We start from the raw sequence: 23,124 nt of genomic DNA on the forward strand, positions 1-23,124 counted from the left end.
AAAAAAAAAAAAAAGTTGAGTACATAGTTCAGCATAACAAACTCCACCCTTTCAGATTGTCGAATTATATATATATATATATATATATATATATATATATATATATATATCACAGAGAAATAGTTCATAAGCTTATTATTATTATTATTATTATTGTTATTATTGTATGTATAACTCAAGCTAAGAACTCAAACCAAGTTCCCTCCGTGATTTTCCCACAGATATCTCCGGATTTTATCATACCAGGAATACGCCCGGAAAAAGTAAGACAATGAATTCACAGAATCACATCTCTTCGTCCAAGCGAAACGATTGCTGCCAGTGGAGCCAGCGTGTAGGTAGACAGATCAGTTTTGTTTCCACAACTCATTAGCAACTTCAAGTTCTTGGCGGCAACCTAGGCTTGATTGTGAGCCAAATATCCGAGTTTTAATTCCTACAAGGCAAGTGTTTAGGAATTTTTTTTTTAAAAAAAAGTGATTCAAGTCATAGGTGGTGATCCTTGACACTCCAGAAATAAGACTTACTGTGTAGATCATTTCAGATATTTAATTTTAAATTAGTCAACTGGAGTGTTAATTAGTTTCTCAAGTGATGAGTTAGTGGGTAATTAGACTAGGAAGTTATTTAACTTCTAGGTAGTTTATCTTTTGTTGATATGTAAAACTTGTGTTTTGTAGTTTGTATGTCAGTGGGCATTCACAGAATATTCAGAGAGAGTTGAGTGGATTCCATCACTTGTATAACTCTTGTATTTGAATGAAGAATTTGGTTCTGGGAAATTTTCTTCGTGCCTCTTTTATAAGCTTTATCATATTTACATTTTTCCAACGGAATACAGCATTCCCTTAACAATTTCCGCTGCCAAAATCTCAACAAATTGGTATCAGAGCCAGGTTGAGGGTTGAGGGTGCAACGATGACGTCCACAAAGTTTGATCTGGAGAAATTCAATGGAAACAACGATTTTGGATTATGGAGGATTAAAATGCGAGTGTTGCTGGTTCACCAAGGCCTCGATCGTGCCTTGAAGGAGCAGAAAGAATTACCAGCAAGTTTATCGGCCCAAGAAAAGACTGATTTACTTCATAAGGCCCACAACATACTGATCTTAAACTTGTCTGATTCGGTTTTGAGGAAGGTGGCGAAGGAAGATACAGCTGTTGGAGTGTGGAGTAAACTAGAGTCTTTGTACATGACAAAAACTCTAGTGAGCAGGTTATTCTTGAAGCAATCCTTGTATGCTTTCAAGATGAGGGAGGATGGTGATCTCAAATCTCAACTAGATGCATTTGAGAAAATAATCCAAGACTTGGAAAACATTGGAGTGGCGGTGGATGACGAGGATCAGGCACTCTTATTTATCAGTTCTTTACCAGGATCATACTTAAATTTTGTGGACACGTTGCTGTATGGAAGGGAGAGTTTGTCTCTGGAAGATGTCCAAAGTGCACTGAGATCTAAGGATTTAAAAAAGAAATCAGATGCAAAAGACAGAGACAGGAATGGTGAAGGATTAAATGTGAGAGGAAGGCAACAAAAGAAGGAGATCAATAAACAAAGAAGTAGAACAAGGTCACTGTCAAAGACAAAGCTGAAATGCTTTGTGTGTCATAAAAAAGGACATTTCAAACGTGATTGTCCAAAGAGGAGGAAGAAGAAGTCGAAGGATGATGAGCAAAAGGATGAAGCTAATGTTATTGAGGGATATGACACAGCCGAAGCTCTCATGGCTTTTTCTGATGATTTCATGACTTCCTCTAGAAATCTCATGGAGGAGTGGATCTTAGACTCCGGATGAACGTTTCATATGACACACCACAAGGTATGGCTTCAAAACTTTAAAAGTTTATCCGGGCCAAAAGTACTTCTCAGAGATGATAAAGCATGTGAAGTGGAGGGAATAGGCACTGTGAGTCTCAAATTACATGATGGCATGGTAAGAACATTGCAGAATGTGAGATACATTCCTGAGCTTAAGAGGAATCTTATCTCACTTGGTGAATTTGATAAGGCTGGATACACTTTTATCGGAGACAACAAAAGCTTGAGGATTATCAAGGGAGCCATGGTCATGTACAAGGGAGAACTGAGACATGAATTATATCATCTGCTGGGAAAAATTGTAACAAATCCAGTCTGTAATCTTGTGACCGGGAGAAGGAATACAACTTCCTTATGGCACAAAAGACTGGGTCATGTGAGTCACAAAGATATTCAGGAACTCAAGAAGCAAGGAGCGTTGGGGGATCATCTTGAGGATGACTTGGAATTTTGTGAGTATTGTACTCTTGGCAAAACTCGCAAGGTGAAATTCAACACTGGACAACATACAACTAGATCAAAATTGGACTACATACACATGGACTTATGGGGACCAACAAAGACTCATTCACATGCTGGTGCAGTGTATCTCTTGACCATAGTGGATGATTATTCCAGAAAACTATGGGTCTTTCCACTTGCCAGCAAGGATCAGACTTTCCAAAAGTTCAAGGAATGGAAGACACTGATTGAAACTAAATCAGGGAGGAGGATCAAGGCCATAAGGACTGACAATGGAATGGAATTCTTGTCAAGGGAGTTCAAGAATCTATGTGCAGAAGGAGGAATACTAAGGCACAGGACTGTTCCAGGTAATCCCCAACAAAATGGCTTGGCTGAGAGGTTCAATAGAACCTTGCTTGAGAGAATACGGTGCATGCTTATTGATGCAAATCTGCCAAAAACATTTTGGGCAGAGGCTGCCATCACAGCAGCATATTTGATTAACAGGTGCCCTTCTACAACATTAAAATTCAAAATACCTCAGGAAATCTGGAGTGGGAAGCTGCCTGATTATAGTATGTTAAGAACTTTTGGTTGCTTAGCATATGTGCATACCAGACAAGACAAATTGGATGGTAGGGCATTAAAGTGTATTTTCTTGGGATATCCAGAAGGTGTTAAAGGCTACAAACTTTGGTGCTTGGAGACTGGATACAAGAAGTGCTTAATTAGCAGAGACGTGGTGTTTAAGGAAGATGAAATGGCTATGAGGAAGGAGAAAGGGAGGGACCTGGACAATACTCCATTTAGTTCAGAGAAGGAGAATATTACTCAGTGGGAAATATCAGAAGCCACTGAGATGTCTGAACAAAACTTGTCTCAAAGGATTGAGGAGCAAAGGGAATCCCCTTCACCTACTGAAAACTTGGAAGAGCCAACACAATATAATCTGGCCAGGGAAAGGACCAGGAGACAAATTATACCCCCTGAAAGGTATGGCTATGCTGACATAATTTCTTATGCTTTAGCTGTAGCGGATAACATACAGGAACAAGGGGAGCCTACAACTTATATGGAGGCTATACAAGGGAAGGATAGCTTGAGATGGATACAAGCTATGGAGGAGGAGATGATGTCCTTAAAGGTAAATCAAACATGGGAGTTGGTGGTTAGACCTAAAGAACACAAGCTGATATCTTGCAGATGGATTTACAGGAAGAAGGATCATATAAATCCATGTAATCCTACAAGATATAAGGCGAGGTTAGTTGCAAGAGGATTCCTTCAACAGGAAGGAGTGGATTTTGGTGAAATTTACTCACCAGTTGTAAAGCATAGGTCAATTAGAATCCTCCTTGCGTTGGTGGCACAACAAAACTTGGAATTGCATCAACTTGACGTCAAAACTGCATTTCTTATGGAGATCTGGATGAGAAAATCTTCATGGAGCAGCCTGAAGGATTTGTGAGTAAGGGACATGAAGACAAAGTATGTTTGCTGAAGAAATCATTATATGGATTGAGACAATCCCCGAGAAAATGGAACAAGAAATTCAATGCATTCATGGAAAGTCAAAAGTTCAAAAGATGCAATTCGGATCTCTGTGTGTACTTTAAAAGGGAATCCAACCAAGATCCCATCTACTTGATGATATACGTAGATGATATCTTAATTGCAAGCCAGGATAAAGCTCACATACAAAGATTGAAGGCTGGATTGAAGCAAGAATTTGAGATGAAAGATATTGGTGAAGCTGTCAAAATCTTAGGCATGGAAATTGCGAGGGACAGGAGAAAGGGACTTCTATATCTCACTCAAAAAGGATATTTGGAGAAGGTACTGAAAAAATTCAGTATGCTTGAGGCCAAGGGAGTTCAGTTACCAATGGCATCTCATTTCAAGTTTTCCAAGGATCAATCACCAAAAACAGAGGATGAAGAGGATCATATGGATAAAGTTCCATATGCAAATGTTGTGGGATCTATTATGTACGCCATGGTATGCACAAGAACTGACTTGGCATATGCAATGAGCGTGATCAGCAGGTTTATGGCAAAACCTGGGAAGATTCATTGGGAGGCTGCTAAGTGGACATTGAGATACTTGAAGGAAACAATGAATTATGGCATGAGATTTGGGGGATCAGACTCCAAAGACAAGGAATTGGACTTAGGCGATGATGGAGGAGCTGGAATAGTCAGAGGATATAGTGATTCAGATTTTGCTGGGTGCAAAGACAACAGGAAATCACTTTCTGGTTATGTATTCACCATGTTTGGGACTACAATAAGCTGGAGATCAAGCTTGCAGACAGTAGTAGCACTCTCCACAACTGAAGCTGAGTTCATATCATTAACTGAGGCAGTAAAAGAAGCCTTGTGGATCAAGGGATTCTTAAGGGAGCTCGGGATAGAACAGAACAAATGGGTAATCTACTGTGATAGTCAAAGTGCGATTCATTTGGCTAGAAATCAAGTGATTCACGAGAGGACTAAGCATGTGGATGTGAAGCTACACTTCATCAAGAAGAATATTGAAAGAGGAGAAGTGTACATATCAAAGATTGGAACTCAAGACAATCCGGCAGATATGTTCACTAAGGTCATACCCACTAAAAAGTTTGAGGACTGTCTACAGAGTACAGAGATCGAAGACTCTTGAATTCAGGAATGAAGGAGGAGATTTGTAGATCATTCCAGATATTTAAATTTGAATTAGTCAACTGGAGTGTTAATTAGTTTCTCAAGTGATGGGTTAGTGGGTAATTAGACTAGGAAGTTATTTAACTTCTAGGTAGTTTATCTTTTGTTGATATGTAAAACTTGTGTTTTGTAGTTTGTACGTCAGTGGGCATTCACAGAATATTCAGAGAGAGTTGAGTGGATTCCATCACTTGTATAACTCTTGTATTTGAATGAAGAATTTGGTTCTGGGAAATTTTCTTCGTGTCTCTTTTATAAGATTTCTCATATTTACACTTTTCCAACGGAATACAGCATTCCCTTAACAATTTTCGCTGCCAAAATCTCAACATACTGGAATATCTGTTATATCTCCTATGCCAAAGACGTTCGGATGGCCCTTGACCCGCAAGTTAGCATCAACCATTAACCTCCCTTCCATGTCTAAGCTATCTTTCAAGATCATCTCCTTTAGCCACGATGAGCCAATTCCGGTACCCGCACAAAGGAAATGGCAATCAGCTACAATTTCCTCTCCACCTGATGTTTCATAAACACCATCAGTCTGAGAGTTCAGCTTGACAGATTTTCCTAAAATGACTTCAACTTTCTTTGAAGTCAACCAATCCAGAGCTTTTTGTCCCGCCTTTTATCCGATGAATTCCAACAACCTTGATCCCCGGTGCACTAGTATCACTTTCTTATGGGGGAAATCTACACAGATTTCTCCAGCTAGCTCTACACCAGTCGGCCCCCCCTCCAACGATCAAAATTGAGTTGGCAGATTTTATCTTATCTTGCTCTGCAATATACAGGAACGTCAGATACCATTTGTGTATTTTAAATGAAGAATCTCAAATAATCTAAGCGGAGAATCATACAGCTAGCTGTTTAAATCCAGCAGGCAGTAAAATTTTCATGGACGTCAATGAGAGTTTTTCTCGGTCGAATTAAAGTATGAATGGGTGCATCACGTTAGACCAGAGTCTACGTACGCATGTAATAAAATTTTATCAATGCTCAACTTGAGAAAATGATTATATCAGGGTCCAAATGGGAATCAGAGTCTTAAATTCATGATACATTTCACAAAAAAATGAGGGATAAATGCATGCAACTGAAGGCCACGTGATGCAGTTCTTTGAAGGTTATTTCATGCCACAACAAGAGAAATTCGTCTGTATATAAATTGCACATCTTTATATACGAGGATCTCAAATGTTTTTTCATGGAGAACTAATAATCACACTCGCGCAGCTGTGTCGTTTTATCAATCTTACCTGCTTGGAAGTAATGAAGCCTCTCAGCTTTCGTAAAACCACCAGCATGTACATGGCCTGTCGCAATGACAAGATAATCGTAACGAATTAAACTCCCTTGGGCAATCAATACATTATTTTCTGTGATTCCAGTTGCAGCAGATGTAATAATTTGAGCATTAGAAAGGTATTCTAAGTGATTGATCAAAGATCTTTCGGTAAATGAAGGTTCGATCATTGCTCTCAGATTTGCCCAAGGCATCTCTAGATATTCCTTCCTGTAATTTATTTCGATTAATTAAATGAAACCAAACTCTTTACAGGTTTCAGCTTGAGAATAAAAAGGAAAACAAATCATGAGGAGAAAAATTGAATTTCAACAACAAAAAGTCATTCAACTGATTTGAGTCTGGAATTCATCTTTTTCAGCACATTCAAATCAACTCCTGCTTTTTATTGGTCAGCACAGACAAAAATAGCTGAATCAACCATATAAGCAAACTGCGGTTTTTCCCCACATATGTCTATGTATCTAAGTCATAATGCCAAATTGTAATCAATATATCAAGATGAAATCGCAGGAGTTTCATACTTTTGTACGAAAGAAATCGAGCCGCTAAGATTACACAAGGTCATGGTGCATCAATCTACTTCACCTGTTGCTGCTGAGTTTTTACTGTATCGACTCTATTGAATACGAAAACGCAATACTGGGTAGTCTAATGAAAGCAGTCATGCAACCTAACCTACAGGTCCAATGTAAACACAGAGTGCATTGTCAACAAGAACCTCGAAGTTTCACTACATAATCAAAAGCCAATACATAAAAACAGTATCCCAGAGGCAATTTTCACCATGCCATCAACCAAACAGGTAAGTGTCCTCAGACATACTAAACACATAAAGAATGTTTTGCTTCGATAACCTTTCAGTTGCTTCATATTCGTCCTCATTTTTAATCTGAACACTCGGCTTCCTACAATTAAAAATTATACAAATCTTGGACATTTGAGCTATCCAAGACCAAAACTACACAGAACTATCTATCAATATAAAAAGGATTGTGTTCTTGACATTACATCAAGACTAGAAAAAGCCACTAATCTATATCGAAATCTCTCTTCAAAAACTTAATGCACACAATTTGCCTACAAGGGCGGATAACTTCATCCACCCCTGCCCAACAAAAAACACATAAAAATGGCTCCTTTATTCTGTTCCTGCCCCATTAGCCGGGCCCGCATCCAGCCAAAAACTGATAGAAGAAATGACAAGCTAAAACAAATAGATCACCACAGATAAAGGTAACCCACACGGCCACACTACGACCCAAGAGCTAAAAAATATATTTAAAAAGGAATGGAAGAAAAATAGCAGACTGACGTATCGATGAGGAAAACATCAGCATCGTTTTGAAGCGTCTTGGCAATGAAAGAGCCGCCCGCTCCGCCGCCAACCACCACCACCCTTTTCTTTTCTCCGATCAAGCCCTCCATGTCTCACGCCAAATTACACCCTTTTAGATAAACCAGAGTTTTGGTTACAACTAGATGATGCCGTGCCTAAATATCATTTAATTTCGCGAGGAGAGAGCACAATATTTTGCCAAGTGCTTAATTGTGGACTCTTCAGTGTCATCGATTTTAACACAATGCATTGATTATCATTTCAGAACCTTCGATTTTTTTCTTAGCCGTTAATAGGCCGAAAAAGGGAGCTAAATAGGTTTGGCAGTGGAGGTTTAATGCTACTTGTAGAATAGTATCTCAAATATTTTTTTTTGACTGGAGTATCTCGAATATTTAATGGATCATATATATCCATGCATGAATTACAAAATAATAATAATAATAATAATAATAATAATAATAATAATAATAATAATAATTGACAGCAATTACATTTTTTTTAGCAATTCTACATGTACAACGAATTTTGTACAACAAATCTTACGACACAATGCAAAAATTAAATACATCAAAATCTCACGATACATTGAATACAAAATCTCGCGATAAAATAAAAAATCTCATGATATAATTGATGTAAATATCGTTGTACATGATATTTGTTGTACCTTTAGCATTATCCTTTTTTTTAAGCTCAACAAAGTAAATTTTATTAATAATGTTTAGAGTCGTTACACTCATGATCCAAAAGAAAAAAAATACATTTTTTTTAAATAGTGTTTCTTTAGCCTTTTTTATTTTTCTTCCGAACATGGTTATTTAGCCTTTGAAATAACACTATGTATGTGATAATTTTTGGCGTATTCTCGGTCCAGTTTCATATGTTTGAGTTTGATTATTTTTTCAGTTCGGTTCCAAATGTTTGATATTCTTGTTTTAGTCTTAGAGGGTGTTTGGCAGAGTTTAAAAGCTCTTTCAAACAGCTTATAAGATGTTTTAGAGCTTTTAAGCTCTGAAAATGTGTTTGGTAAATTTTTTAAAAAACAGCTTATAAGCTGTCAAAATAAGCTATTTGACAACTTATAAGTTGTTTTTAAAAAAGTAAGGGGTGTACTTTTTTTAAAAAGATCTTATTTTAATATTTTATCTCTCTAAAATATCCTTGAATATTTTAATAAATCTCCATCTTATCCTTAACTCATTAAATATTAAATATTATTTTAAAAAAAAATTACAAATCACATAAATTTTTCTAAAAGTAAAATATTAAAACAATTTTATTTTTAATATAGGTTTATTCTAAATTTATTTTCGTATATATATGACTCGAAACATTATTTTCATATAATTATACTTTTTTGGTAATTTTGACAATAAAAAGATCTTATAATACCAAACATATCAACATCTTTAAGTTGTTAAAATAAGTTTACTCAAAAAATTTAACAACTTATTTTTAAAATAAGTTATAATAGCTTATAAGATCATAAAAGCTTATAAGCTTTTTTTAATAAGTTTTTGTTTCAAAAATTAGTCTAAGTGGCCCATTTAATCGTTAAAAGTAATGGAGAAAAGACCTTATTCAGTTTCAAATGAATGACTTTTTTCTCGATTTGGTCTCAAATATTTCAAAGTTCTCAATTTAGTCCTAAATATTTGTAAATTTTGATCGAGTTGGTCTTTCCATCAATTTTGACCGAGTTAGCCTCACAGTGGCTCAACTAAACATGGATAAATTTATCGACATAACAATTACAAATTTTTATTTAATTTATTACTCATTTTTTCATAAAAATCGAATTATAAAAAAAATTATAATTGAAAAAATTGAAACATTTACTCTAAAAAATTTAAACGTAAAAATTAAAAAAATAATTGACGAGCAACAATACAAAATTTAACCAAATAACAACATATATCGAGAAAAACATGATTTTTTATTTTAATTTTTTTTGGAAAAAAGCCCAAAATTTAAAGTTACAGAACAATATCGGAATCCGAGAAGAAAAAAAATATGTCGTTAACCTGCAAAAGATATAAAAAAACCGAAGTTACCTGATTGAGATAAATTGTGTGTAGCAGTATCATTTTCATTCTCAAGGTTTAACCAAATTTATGAGAGTGATAGCAACGAGAATTAAAAAAATTTGTCCGAGCTCGAATTGGATTAGAATTAGCGCATCTGATTTGAGTTTTTGGGATTTTAGTGGTGTGACTCATGTTATGTCATGTTTACAATTAGTTTAAACGTTAAATTGACAAATGGATTGGCTCGATCAAAATTTATGAACGATTAAAACTAACTCGACAACGCCGAAACATTTGTGACCAAAATGATTAAGGAGCCAAACACCTGAGACATAATTGGATTTTTTTTTCCATCACATATCATGTCTACAGTTATGTTTAACGGTTAATTTGACGGAAGGACCAATTCGATCAAAATCTGTAAATGTTTAGGACTAAGCTAGAAATGTTGAAACATCTGGGTTCAAACCGAGAAAGAGACCAAATATTTAGGACTAAATCGGGTTTTTTTCCGGGAATTTTTTTAATGAAAATTATGAGTTATGGTTAGGGTTGATCAAAATTTTTCAATAACCGCACACCACACCGCACAGCTTTTTTCATTTTTTTTTATAAATAACTGCAGTTTGTTTTTAAAAAAAATGTAACCGCGTCGCCTCAACGGTGGTGTTATTATTTTTTTACCCAAAATCGCCCATACCACACAACCTTGTCTTATATAGTTGCTTTAAATAATGGTATTAATGACACCTTAATATATAATATATATTTTTTATTTCTAACGCCTACTCCGTCACTTTCTCTCGCAACATTCCTTGAATATTTTCTCATCTTTCTTTCTTAGCAACAAATATTATTTAAAGTTATTTAATAATCATGACTAAAAATGAAACTTAAACATCATATTTATCTATTTTAATTTTATTTTGATGCTTTATTTTTCATGTTATCTATTTTATTCAATTATGTTTTGTACTATTTATGGTTATATTATCTTTAAATATGTTATTCATTATTTTTCTATTATTGTTTTAAATAATATGAGAATTTTTTCATTCTACTTATTATGTAAAAAAAAATCGCAAACCGACCGCAACCGCTTAAAACTGTTCAAAACCGCGAAACCAATTTTATATGTAAATCGCAAAAAAATATATATATAACCGAACTACAAAGAGAAATTCGGTTTAAATTTAATATTTTTTAAAAAAATCACAAAACCACACTGCAATCACCCCTAGATTTTGTTGAAAATTTGGGTTGTGTACCCATTTAGAATCGATAAAATATTTGTGATGAAATTATTTCTCGATTACCAATTAGGGTGAATGGGAAATTAATAAAGTGTTCACAAATAATTGTTCGTATTTTATCGAGTGAAAATATTTAATAGAAAAAGATTATATATTATATAATATATAATTAAATGAAAAAGTAAGGAATAATTGCTAATTTACGTTTCAATTCAAATCAAATTCAAAGTGTGAATTGAGAATTGATTGTGTGAGGTGGCACCTCTTCATTGGAATACACACCAAATCATTCAGTTATGACCGAAGGGTCATGTCATGTGTATGAGATGTGTATCAATGATTGCACTATTTCATGAAAAGATGTGTTCTTTCATTCAAGTCTTTTCACATATTATATATACAAAGACCCTACATTCTGCAGAGGGTTGTTGGTAGTTACACATATTGAAAACATATTGATGCATATCATTGTTGTTCATCATTTTCAGAAAGTTCAAAAATCATTTTCAAAGTTCGCCGGATTTTGTAATTTGGAGTGCTCCTATTACAAAACGAAGTCGTTGTATCTTAGGAGACGATTGTCGTATTTCATAAGCACCGTGTGTGGGACAAATTCGTCTTAAGGACATAAAGTTTAACTCTAGCCTCGACTAAAAATTTCAGATAAAATCTCTGTCTTTGTCTCAAGTCGTGTTCCGACATCAGTCAAGACAACAACCGAAAAATCATCTCATATTTGCACAGTACTCTGATACCAACATTCTTAAGACGAATTTTGACTGTGAATTATGAAATGTCATCCTCATCTACTGCCCATCTTCCTGCCCCGTTCCAGCAACACATGTTGAGAAATTGAAGAAGTTTGGAGGCCATAACTTCGAAAAGATGATGTTCTATCATACTACATTGCTTCTGGTGAAGTTTATGCATGAGAGGGCGGGCTCCAACAATATCCGAGAAGAAAATTGACAGTGAAAAAATAATGGCTTATGAAGTATGAAAACAAAATTGGTAAGTTTTTGAATTTCAAAATGGTTGATTTCAAATCTGTTATGATCCAAGTGCAGGACACAAGTTTTATGGAATAATTTGCATATCGAGAGTATGCAAATAAGTGAACCATTTCAAATTGTTTCAATAATTGAAAAATTCCGTCTTCGTGGATGGATTTCAAAAGTTGTTTGAAGCATAAACGAAAGGAAATGTATCTAAAGGGTCTGATTGTTTGACTGCGTATTGAATAGGGGTGGAATCGGGTCGGGACCCGTCCCGTAACCCCCTTACCCGATTCCCGTTCCGATAGGAATTGAGATATTTTTTTTCTCCCGATCCCGCACCCGAGATGTGTCGGGACCCGAATGTTCGGGATCCCGTCGGGTCGGGAGAGGGTAATCCCGAATAATATTTTTTTTTTAAAAAAAATTCTAAGAAAATATTTTTTGAAAAAAATCAAACAATTTCTTAATACATTACAAATAAATTAAAATTTCTTTATATATAACCATTAAAAAACTAAAATATTTTTTTAGTACATTACAAATAAACTAAAACAACTACTTGATTAATAAAAAAACATATAATTATTCATAATAATAAAAAAAACAAAATAAAAAATTATAACTCAATGTTAATATTAAAAAAGATAAATATAAAAAAAATTATATGGTATATAATTATAAAACATTAATATTAAAACATAAAATTAAAAAAATTTATTTTTTTAATTAAAAAATATTATTAAAAAAAATTATTTTTATATTCGGGTCGGGTCGGGAATCTCGTCGGGAAGGGTTGCCTATCCCGATTCCGACATTGATCGGGTCGGGAAAAATCCCGAACACTCGGGTCGGGAAAAGTTCGGAACGGGAACGGGTTGGGAATCAGGACGGATCGGGATTTTTGTAAAATTTGTCACCCCTAGTATTGAATATGACAATCACAAGCAATCTGAACCAAAGAGAAATTATCCATATATATGTAAAGGGATAATTTGGTTGAACCAATTCAAGCAAAATGATTTAGTATCCTGACAAGTGCAATGTCAAAAGATTCTAAGGGGACTGTTGTAATTGTGATAAGCCAAATCACGTGGCCAGGGACTGTTATCGTCCAAATAAAAGCAAACAAAGTCAAGTTAACATGACTGTTGCAGATCTTGTCGCAACGGGTCATGAGACATACTGTGAGACAGACTTCATTATTGATGATTTCTGATGAAAAAACTTGTTGGGTAACCAAGTGATATGCTGTGTCAACTATATACAGAATGTTGTATTATTGTGACAAGTTGTGATGCTTGTCGTTTCATTCAAAGTGAATTTTGCAAGCTTTGTATGCTTAGAACTTGTATTTACAAGAAATAAAATCTTGAATCAAGTTTTATAAGCCTTTTGCGCTTAAAATTCATGTTGTGAATGAAACTCGAGAGTTCAAGTTCAAATTTGGTAAGCAATTACGCTTAATCTAAATTTGCAAGACATAAAATCTTGAATTTAGAGTTTTAAAACTATAACGCTTGAATTTGGAAAACTTGAAAGTTTGAACACCAATCCTATAACAAGTGAAGTGATAAATTGGAGGACACAATATTGTCAAATTTGGTGACAATGTATGATCTTTAAATTCTTTACGCAATCATGCTTAAATCCAAATTTAACAAGATATAAAATCTTGAGTTTGAATTTCTAAGTTTTAATGCTTATAATTCGAAAAGCTATGATTACCCAAAAATGTGGGGGAAACGATTGAATTTACAAATTATATTCTCAATTTAAACTACACAAGAAAAAGGATAAGACTCCTTATGAATTGTGGAAAGACGACAAGCCTACCTAAAAAAATATCTAAAAATGTGGGGGAGATTGGCTAAGGTGGAAATCCTAAGCCGCAACAAGTGAAAATTGGACTAAAGACAAATAGATTGCATTTTATTGGTTATGCCAATAATAGTACCGTATATCGATTTTTGGTGTAAAAATCAAACATTCCTGATATCCACAAAGGGACTACTATTGAATCACAGAATGCTGTGTTTTTTGAGAAAATTTTTCCTTACAAAGAAAGAAAAACTGTATCTTGTCCCAATGCATGTCGGGACATGTATTAAGACAAGAATGAGACAGAGTGTCGTCGCGACAAATATGTGGGCGAAAATACCAGTGAAACTCATCCTAATGGAAATATGGATGATACTGGACTACTTCTTGTTGAAAATGACAAAGATATTACTACTGAAGAGAATCATTGCAGCAAAAGAGGAAATGAAACTGCGAAAAATCATGAAAACGATAATGAATTGAGACGCAGTCAAAGGTCTAGAAAGAAAAAGACTTTTGGTCCTGACTTTCTGACTTATGCATTGGAAAATAAACCTCGAACAATAATGGAAGCATTATCGAGTTTTGAGGCTCTATTGTGAAAAGCTATTAATAGCAAAATAGACTCCATTATGTAAATCCATACATGAGAATTGGTGGATATTACACCAGGAACAAAGCCTTTAGGATACAAGTGAATCCTAAAACGAAAATACAAGGTTGATGGATCTATAGACAATTATAAGACCCGGTTGGTGGCTAAAGGCTTCAATTAAAAATAAGGCATGAAATTCTTTGATACTTATTCACCAGTGACTAGGATTACTTTCATTTGAGTTCTCATCGCCATTGACGCGTTTCAAGACCTTGAGATGCATCTAATTGATGTGAAAAATACGTTCCTAAATGGTGAATTGGATGAAGAACTATACATAGCACAACCTGAAGGGTATGTGACTCTCGGACAGGAGCATAAGGTGTGTAAACTCGTTAAGTCGTTTTACGAATTGATACTAGCGCCAAAACAGTGGCACGAGAAATTTGACAAAACTATGTTGTCAAATAGTTTCAAGATAAACGAGTATGAAAATGAAGCTATTTCAAAGACACACTTGAATCTTTCATCATAGTATAATTCATACATAGACGATATGCTTATTATGAAAAGTGATCATGGTATATGAGATATATGCAATATTGTTAGAAGGCTATTGTGATGCAAAATACATATTGGACACAAAAGACTTGGTTGAGGAACCATTGGGTATAACTCGATCTGTTATAAAATTGGAGTTTATAGCCTTGAATAAAGCCATCAAAGAGGCTGCATGATTGATAAATATATTGAAGAATATCTCATATTGATTAAAGCTGATGTTTTCCATGATAATACATTGTAATGGCCAAATGATCATTGGAAAGACACGGAGCTATGAGTACAATGGTATGTCACGACCGTTGATCGTAGACATAATACCGTTATGCAGTTGATCTCTAATAAAGTTATCTTAGTCGACATTGTGGAATGAAAAGATAACTTGATGGATGTGTACACAAAGTTTTGAGTAGAGATCAAAATACTGCTCATCAAGGGGAATGAGACTAAAAATCTACAATCAAAACGATCTTAGCGAAAACCCAACCTTGCTGACTGAAGATCCCAAGATCTTGGTTCAATGGGAAAATGAAGTTTTGAGAGTTGTCGCAACAGCACTTGAGACAAGCTTTATAAAAAGTTGTCTTCTCATTCCTAAGGTGAAAACGTGCTGCCTACCACATGTAGTGAGGTTAAACTTATGCTTTTAATGATTCCTACACTTGAAAAAGTCGGGTATGATAGGATACTCGTTATAGGAGATCACCTATGTAAGTGTGAAGATGAGCCGCTTCAATGAAACACTTATCAATCCAAGAGCGTGTCCATGGCTAAAACGGACACAACCATGAGAACTAGTAAAATGTGAGAAAGGTTATTGTGTTGATACCATTGTCTTGGTTTACACAAATGGCTTGGTAGTTTGTTCACTAACTAGCTAGTAAATCCGATGGTATTCTACTACGGAAGTTTCAAAGCCAAAAGCTACCTCTCCCGATGCAGTAATCTTTCGTTTGGACTTTCTAAAGTGTCTGCATTTCATACATGCATTAATTTTCAATTATGTGGGGGATTGTTGGAAATTTGGGTTGTGTATCCATTTAGAATCGATAAAATATTTGTGATGAAATTATTTTTCGATTACCAATTAGGGTGAATGAGAAATTAATAAAGTGTTCACAAATAATTGTTCGTATTTTATCGAGTGAAAAGATTTAATAGAAAAAGATTATATATTATATAATATATAATTAAATGAAAAATTAAGAAATAAGTGCTAATTTACGTTTCAATTCAAATCAAATTCAAAGTGTGAATTGAAAATTGATTGTGTGAGATGACACCTCTCCATTGGAAGAGACACCAAATCATTCAGTTATGACCGAAGGGTCATGTCATGTGTATAGATGTGTATCAATGATTGCACTATTTCATGGAAAGATGTGTTCTTTTAGTCAAGTTTTTTCACATATTATATATACAAAGCCCCTACATTCTGCAGAGGGTTGTTGGTAGTTACACATATTGAAAACATATTGCTGCATATCATTGTTGTTCATCATTTTTCAGAAATTTCAAAAAGCATTTTCAAAGTTCATCGGGTTTTGTAATTTGGAGTGCTCCTATTACAAAACGAAGTCGTTGTATCTTGGGAGACGATTGCCGTATTTCATAAGCACCGTGTGTGGGGCAAATTCGTCTTAAGGACATAGAGTTTAACTCTAGCCTCGACTAAAAATTTCAGATAAAATCTCTGTCTTTGTCTCAAGTCGTGTTCCGACATCAATCAAGACAACAACCGGAAAATCATCTCATATTTGCACAGTACTCTGATACCAATAGATTTGAATGCGGTTGTCATCTCTTTTAGATCTTTTATCGTGTAAACGATAATTTTCTATAAAAACAATTTTTTATAGTTAAAATATTATTATTTTTATTTTCATCGCCTTAAATTATAAAAACTTCTAATAACATATTCCGATTGTTCTTTAAAAATGAGAACACATGTTTTAATATGTTTTATAATTTTTTTGTCCGAACACGTGTTAAAATTACTTGCTTAAAAAAATGTACAAACATTTTTACCATCCTTGTCCGCTCCAATAATGAAAGTTTTCACGAATTGATTAACGTTCCGAATCGAACCGAAATCAAAATTTGGTTTGAACTGAAAACCGAACCGTTAATTTTGTTCGATTTTTGGTTTTTCGGATTTTAGAATTTTTGGTTCAGTTCGATTTTTTCTCATGATTAACTGAACCGAACCAAAAACCAATTTTGTTTCTTTTATTTTTTATTTTTTAATTTTTTTTGCATTTTTAAATCATTTTTCTTTTTTTTTTATATAAAATAAATAATAAAAATATAAAAAATAATTAAAAATTGAATTTCGGTTATAAACCGAGACGTCGAAACGAACCTTTAAATTCGATTCGGATTTCAAACGAATTCGATTCGGTCGGGTCAAAATGCACATCCTGAACCGCCCATGTTTGATTGATTTGATAATATTACAGTCGTTGAATCCGATCAAAATATACAAAAAAAGTAAAATATAATTCACCACTTCAAATCAATACGATGATGTAGTAATGAGTAAAACAGCAACACTTCTTAATTTGTGATTTTGTTGGTGCTGAAAATGGAGGGCCTGAAATTGGAGCAGAAACACGGAAAAGCGAGAGTGAGAGTTGGAAGGGTTTGGAAAGAAGCAGGCAGCGGAACCCACCATTTCGTCGAATGGAACGTCAGCATCAGTCTCCTCTCCGATTGCATCCCCGCGTATACTCGTGGAGACAACTCCGATATCGTCGCCACCGATACCATGAAAAACACCGTAATTCGATTCATCTGCTCGCTGTTTTTTTTTTTTTACGAATCAATTTTGTTTCTTGATGATCGGGTACTTTATAGCGGGAAATTTCCTGGTTTTTGTATGAAAAATATGTTTTTGTGCGTGTGCTTTGGAGATCAGCCGAATCCCTATGCATTGTTCGCGAGAGTGGAGTTGTGGTATGATCTTAAAATAACTAGCAGAAAGAGATGGGAAGAAAAAGAGGCATTTTAAAGTCTTACATGTCTCCTGTCATTTGATGCGTTCCTTAAACTGACTAGGACACTTACATTCGGTTGTATCACAGTATAGATTCAGTAGAAGAACATCTGTGATTCCTTTTGTAAATGCAACAGATTTTGATGTTTGTTTCAACTTTTAAATTCATGTCTTGTTATTTCTTTGAGTCCTCTTCCAAGCTAACTTATTGCTAGTATGCTGTGTTTTCCTTGGCTTGTAAGACGTGGCTATGAATTCTTTTCTGATACTTTCATGTCCATCACAGGATGTTCAATAACTGTAGCTGCAGTGCCCTTACTGATTTCTTAATTATTTGCCTTTTGGACCGTGATGCAGTTATATGTGAAAGCTAAAGAATGCAACGAACAACTTTCTGTGGAGGACTTTGCCATTATACTTGGCAAGCACTTTACCTTCTTTTATCAGAAGGTAATTCTATTAAAAGTTGGTATTCCAGTGCACTTAATTGTTGCCCACATAGTTGGACAGTTCAGTAAAGAACCACAATGAAGGTGGCTGGAATTGCTTTTGACTGAAAACCTTGGTTTGGGGACGATTCACAGTTGTTAGTGCATGGATATGGAGATTTCAGCAAGATTTGAAGATGGCTTTGTAATTACATTAATCAAGTATTTCGCTAAAATGGTTGTTGGATTTCAAGTGAGTCAGTTTTGAAGGGATGGAAAAATTGTTGTATATAGGACTAACGAGTTGATAGACTAGTCGAAGGATTGAATTCCAATCTTTCTATTCCCCACTTCTTTCTGTTTCCTTCTGCTTATAATTTTCACTCCTACTCATGATATATGAGCTAGCAAAGTATTGTTTACCATTTCTAAAAAATATAACACGACCACCCTACAGAAGCAATTTTGTTAAACAATATCCTACAGAAGCGAAAGAATGAAGTAAAATATGAAATGTATTGATTCACCTTCATTTTATTCTCTCGTCATTCTTCACGTGTAACTAACTCTTCTAGCCAACCAAATGGGTCATAACCTTTCTCCGATGTACTTTATTAATTGGAACCTTAAAATCCATCGGGCCTCCATTACTGGTAAGACCGTAACAGTCCTTTCGGATAAAAGTAATATGCTGCCAATGCTTTACTGCCATCGTATTTGGCTTGTTTCCTATGTTCGACTCTATAATGCAGCAGGGTACACCTAAAAAAATGCTATCAATTTCTTATTCTATCTCTTCGACCTTCGTGATATTGTTGACATCCTTAGAAGTGATTTTGTAATTCTACATGCCCAATGCTACAGATAGTATTGTGTTAAGTCAAGGTTTTCCATATTTACAATGACTGCTGCTGCATAGAAACAATATATCTATCTGCTAGTGATCGGCATCATTCATGGGCTATGGGACAAAATATAGCTTCTGGCAGTACAGTATGATAATCGCTGGGTTTAATCTTGTAAATGTTGTAGGTCACTGCTGCAATAATCAAAATAGTTGAGAAGCCATGGGAGCGCATTTATGTGAATGGTCAACCTCATGAACACGGTAAGTTAATTCAGGGCACTATTGGAATTGATGAATTTTGATTAATGAAGAAGACACAGATGAACAAGAATCATCTGCAGGCAATGCACCATGACTCAATGTTGCAATGACAAAGGTTGAAACAGGCTCCTCGAAATCCTAAGCATTTACTGTTTAGACACCAAGGCTTGTTAGTAACTTTTTGAATGAAAAATTCTACTTCAAAATAAAGACACTTCTGTCAATGATTTAATGAAAAAATGTCGACTTCTTCCCATTTTTTGGCTATCGAGTGGGATGGGAATGTTTTATGGAGAGTGTATGCTGAAGGTGAGAGGATATGGAGGAGATGGAAGAATTTCATTTAACGAGTGTCATTGATATCTCATCTCAAGGTTTTAAGCTCGGATCAGAGAAGCACACGACTGAAGTCGTGATAAAGAAATCTGGTGAGGTCCAGGTGATTTCTGGTATTGAAGGATTGGCCATACTGAAAACAACCAAAGTGAGTTATTGTAAATTTAAATATCTTTTAAATTTGTGCCTAATCTGCTCAGACCTTTTATTCTTTTACTTGAATAGCATCGTCTTTGTCGTTTGTCTTCTGAAGAACTTCAAGCAACCACTTCATTTTTTTCCTGCTAACCTTATCAGCCACATCAAGATCTTTTCCTCACATGTCATGAAAAAAGGTGTCAACATTAGTGATCATTTGTCACAAAAAGTGATCGACTGTAAACCTTGCGATTTCACCTGTAGTTGTAAATTTGGAGCTTGATTTTATAATTTTTATTTGACTGACTGACTTATTTGACTCTCACTCTAAATTTGACTGTTCGACAGTCAGGTTTTGAAGGATTCGTAAGAGACAAGTACACAATATTACCTGACACACGAGAGAGGATGTTGGCAACAGAGGTCACTGCTTCTTGGAGGTAATCAACACAGTATACATTAATTACGAAATTTAGACCTGGAGTTGTAAGTCATATGTCAAGTTTTTTGTTTATGTGCACCCTCTGCCTTTTGTAAGTTGTAGGATTCTATCATGTTTAACACAAGATTATTTCTTAATTCAGGTATCCTTTCAATGCTCTAGCAAGCATCCCTGCTAAAAAGTCTTACTTCACGGAGAGATATATGGATGTAAAAACTGTGTTGGTGAACACGTTCTTTGGTCCTCCTAGGGAAGGAGTGTACAGTCCTTCTGTTCAGAGTACTCTCTATCATATGGCAAATGCAATTCTTGTCAGGTCCTCTCTATCTCTTCCCTCTACACCCCACGCCCCGCCCATTTAGTTGAACCACAACATGTGCATGCATAAAAACATTGAATGTTTGATAAATGTGTTTTTCAGGTTTCCTGATATATCATCAGTGCAGTTGAAAATGCCAAATATCCACTTTCTGCCTGTCAAATTATCTAGCAAAGATAACCCAGTTATCATTCAGGTAGAGTTTTCTTTTATTAGTAGCATAACAGAGAAATATCCATATTTTCAACACCTCGTTCATATCCAAACTTGGAGGAAAGAGCTGATGTTTCACAAATTCGGCGATTGTTACAGTTTGAAGACGATGTATATTTACCAACAGACGAACCCCATGGAACTATCGAAGCTAGTTTGAGCCGCATTTCGTCCAAGATGTGAAATCTGCTACCCAAGTGTAGGTATATCCCCTGAAATAACCATTAAAAACGGTCTATTCAGCACTTCAATAAAGTGTTCCTGGTGCACTTTTTTTTTTCTTCTTCCACCCCCCTCCCTCTTTTGCATGTGCTTAATTTCCAATTATGTTAATTTAGACATGCTTCAGAATGTTTAAAACATTTGGGAGGGTAATAAAAATAGGTGATTTTTGTTAAAGAAAATTGCATGTTTTATATTCTAACCCCCAAAGTATCGTATTTTGTTATTTTTAAATTTCTTTCAGTAGCAATCAATTTTTTATTTCGATTTTGGCATTCTCTAAATTTATTTTCATTGTCAATTTGACTGTGCATTAATCTCATTGCATTTTAATTCCGGCCAATATGGAACTTTTTTATTTTGCGCAAAAGGCATACATGCACTACGACCTGCAAACTAAAAAATATGTCAAGAAAAACCCTGCAAAATAGATATCATGATAAGATCCATTTCACCATTTGTCTACTTTATTGCAAAGTTTTTGTTTCCTGTCGTTTTCATTCGGATCATTTGGTGCTACGAATAGATTTCTTTTCAAGTGAAATTTCAGTCATTGTGTTTTCTTGCAGTAATTCGTAATGTAAAAGCTTTAATAATTCATGAAAATCTAATTTCCAACTATGTAATGAATATTTTATAACTTGTGTAATAAAAAATCTATATATGTTGAACTTATTGCAAAAAGTAGTAAGATTAATTTGAATATTTAATCACTCGAACCCTTTTTTCTGAATACATTTATCTAAAATCTTAACAAAATTTTTTTATTAAAAAAAACTGAGAAGTGCTTCCTAGAAGCTTTACAAAACATTACCTACGTTCCCTCTTATTCAACATTGGCTACACTTGACTGCATGCTCTTCTTATTCATATGCTAAGTACGTACGTAACTCATGATCATGCTCATATAATTACGAATCCATTCGCCTTCATTCGTTTTATGATCAATGGCGGAGCCAGAAATCCTAAATTACCCGGGCTAAAATTTTAAACTCTAAAATTGTTTAAACTTTTGAATCGAACCACCCGGGTTACTATCAAATTAATCTAAAATTTTCCCAAAATCAATATATATAAAATTGTAAAAAATATTCGGGTCACCCGGGCCACAGCCCGGGTGCCGCTATATGTGGCTCCGCCACTGTTTATGATCAGCAATTAATCTTGGGGAAACGTGATATCCAAGTTTCGATAATATGAAGTAGTCTTTAGAGATTAACATGGATCAAATTTTGAATTGATTTGGGGATCTCATAAGATCATACATCTTTCAAAAGTTATGCAAATATAATGAATTAATGTATACCAAAATGGCTTTGCAGCACTTTAAAGAAAACCCTGCAGATCACAAATCTATCGCTCACAACACTAAGTTTGGAATTTATTCCAAAGGATGTGACTCGACAATGTAAAAATTTCATGGGGCCACGATTATTACATGTATTTGGTATATGTACGTATTTATACATATTTTTCTCGAGCTCGATAAAAATAAAATCGTTTTAGTCGATATGGTTATGTACGTCTTCATAAATTAATTCAGGTCGCAAAGGGGAACAAAACAACCTAATTACCGTCTGCTGCATTATTCGTTATCCGATATCACTCATTTTATTATAAGTATTCGTACCAAGGTTCTAAAAAACGCAAAACGCGGTAAAACGTCGAGATCAAGTTTCAAGTTTCACAAGTTTAAACGTGTTTAATATAAGTTTAAACATAAAAAAACGTTTCAAACTTTTATTAAAATTTTAATTATTTATTACCAATATATAGGCTAAATAACACACATATATAATAAATTTAATAGTAACACACAATTTCTCAAATTTTTAAAAACAAAAAAATATCAAAACTATAATTTTTAGCAATATCTATAGTTAGACCGCATCAAAAATTTTAAACATTACACATAAAACAAGAATTTTGAAGAAAAAGATTTTGAAAAATATATGACCGGATTTATTTATTTGATTTTTAAGAAAATGGTTTTATTTTGAAATTTTTAAATTGATATAATTTATCTAAAAAAAATATTTTTTTTTTACAAAAAT

At 34.4% G+C, this 23,124-nt stretch overlaps 1 protein-coding gene and 1 pseudogene across 1 annotated transcript; one reads left to right on the forward strand and one right to left on the reverse strand.

Annotated features, from left to right (window-relative positions):
• Nucleotides 1–153: 153 nt before the first annotated feature.
• On the reverse strand, nt 154–7,710 carry LOC140865134 (uncharacterized; annotated as a pseudogene).
• Nucleotides 7,711–17,433: 9,723 nt separating this feature from the next.
• On the forward strand, nt 17,434–21,270 carry LOC140864130 (uricase). Its single transcript, XM_073268077.1, has 8 exons — nt 17,434–17,648; nt 18,222–18,314; nt 19,325–19,400; nt 19,775–19,884; nt 20,223–20,314; nt 20,459–20,632; nt 20,738–20,831; nt 20,948–21,270. The coding sequence occupies exons 1-8, from the start codon at nt 17,454–17,456 to the stop codon at nt 21,029–21,031; spliced, it is 918 nt and encodes a 305-aa protein (XP_073124178.1). The 5' UTR covers nt 17,434–17,453; the 3' UTR covers nt 21,032–21,270.
• The last annotated feature ends 1,854 nt before the right edge of the window (nt 21,271–23,124 follow it).

Source organism: Henckelia pumila, chromosome 4 (genome assembly GCF_033568475.1).
Source record: "Henckelia pumila isolate YLH828 chromosome 4, ASM3356847v2, whole genome shotgun sequence".
Lineage (NCBI taxonomy): Eukaryota > Viridiplantae > Streptophyta > Magnoliopsida > Lamiales > Gesneriaceae > Henckelia > Henckelia pumila.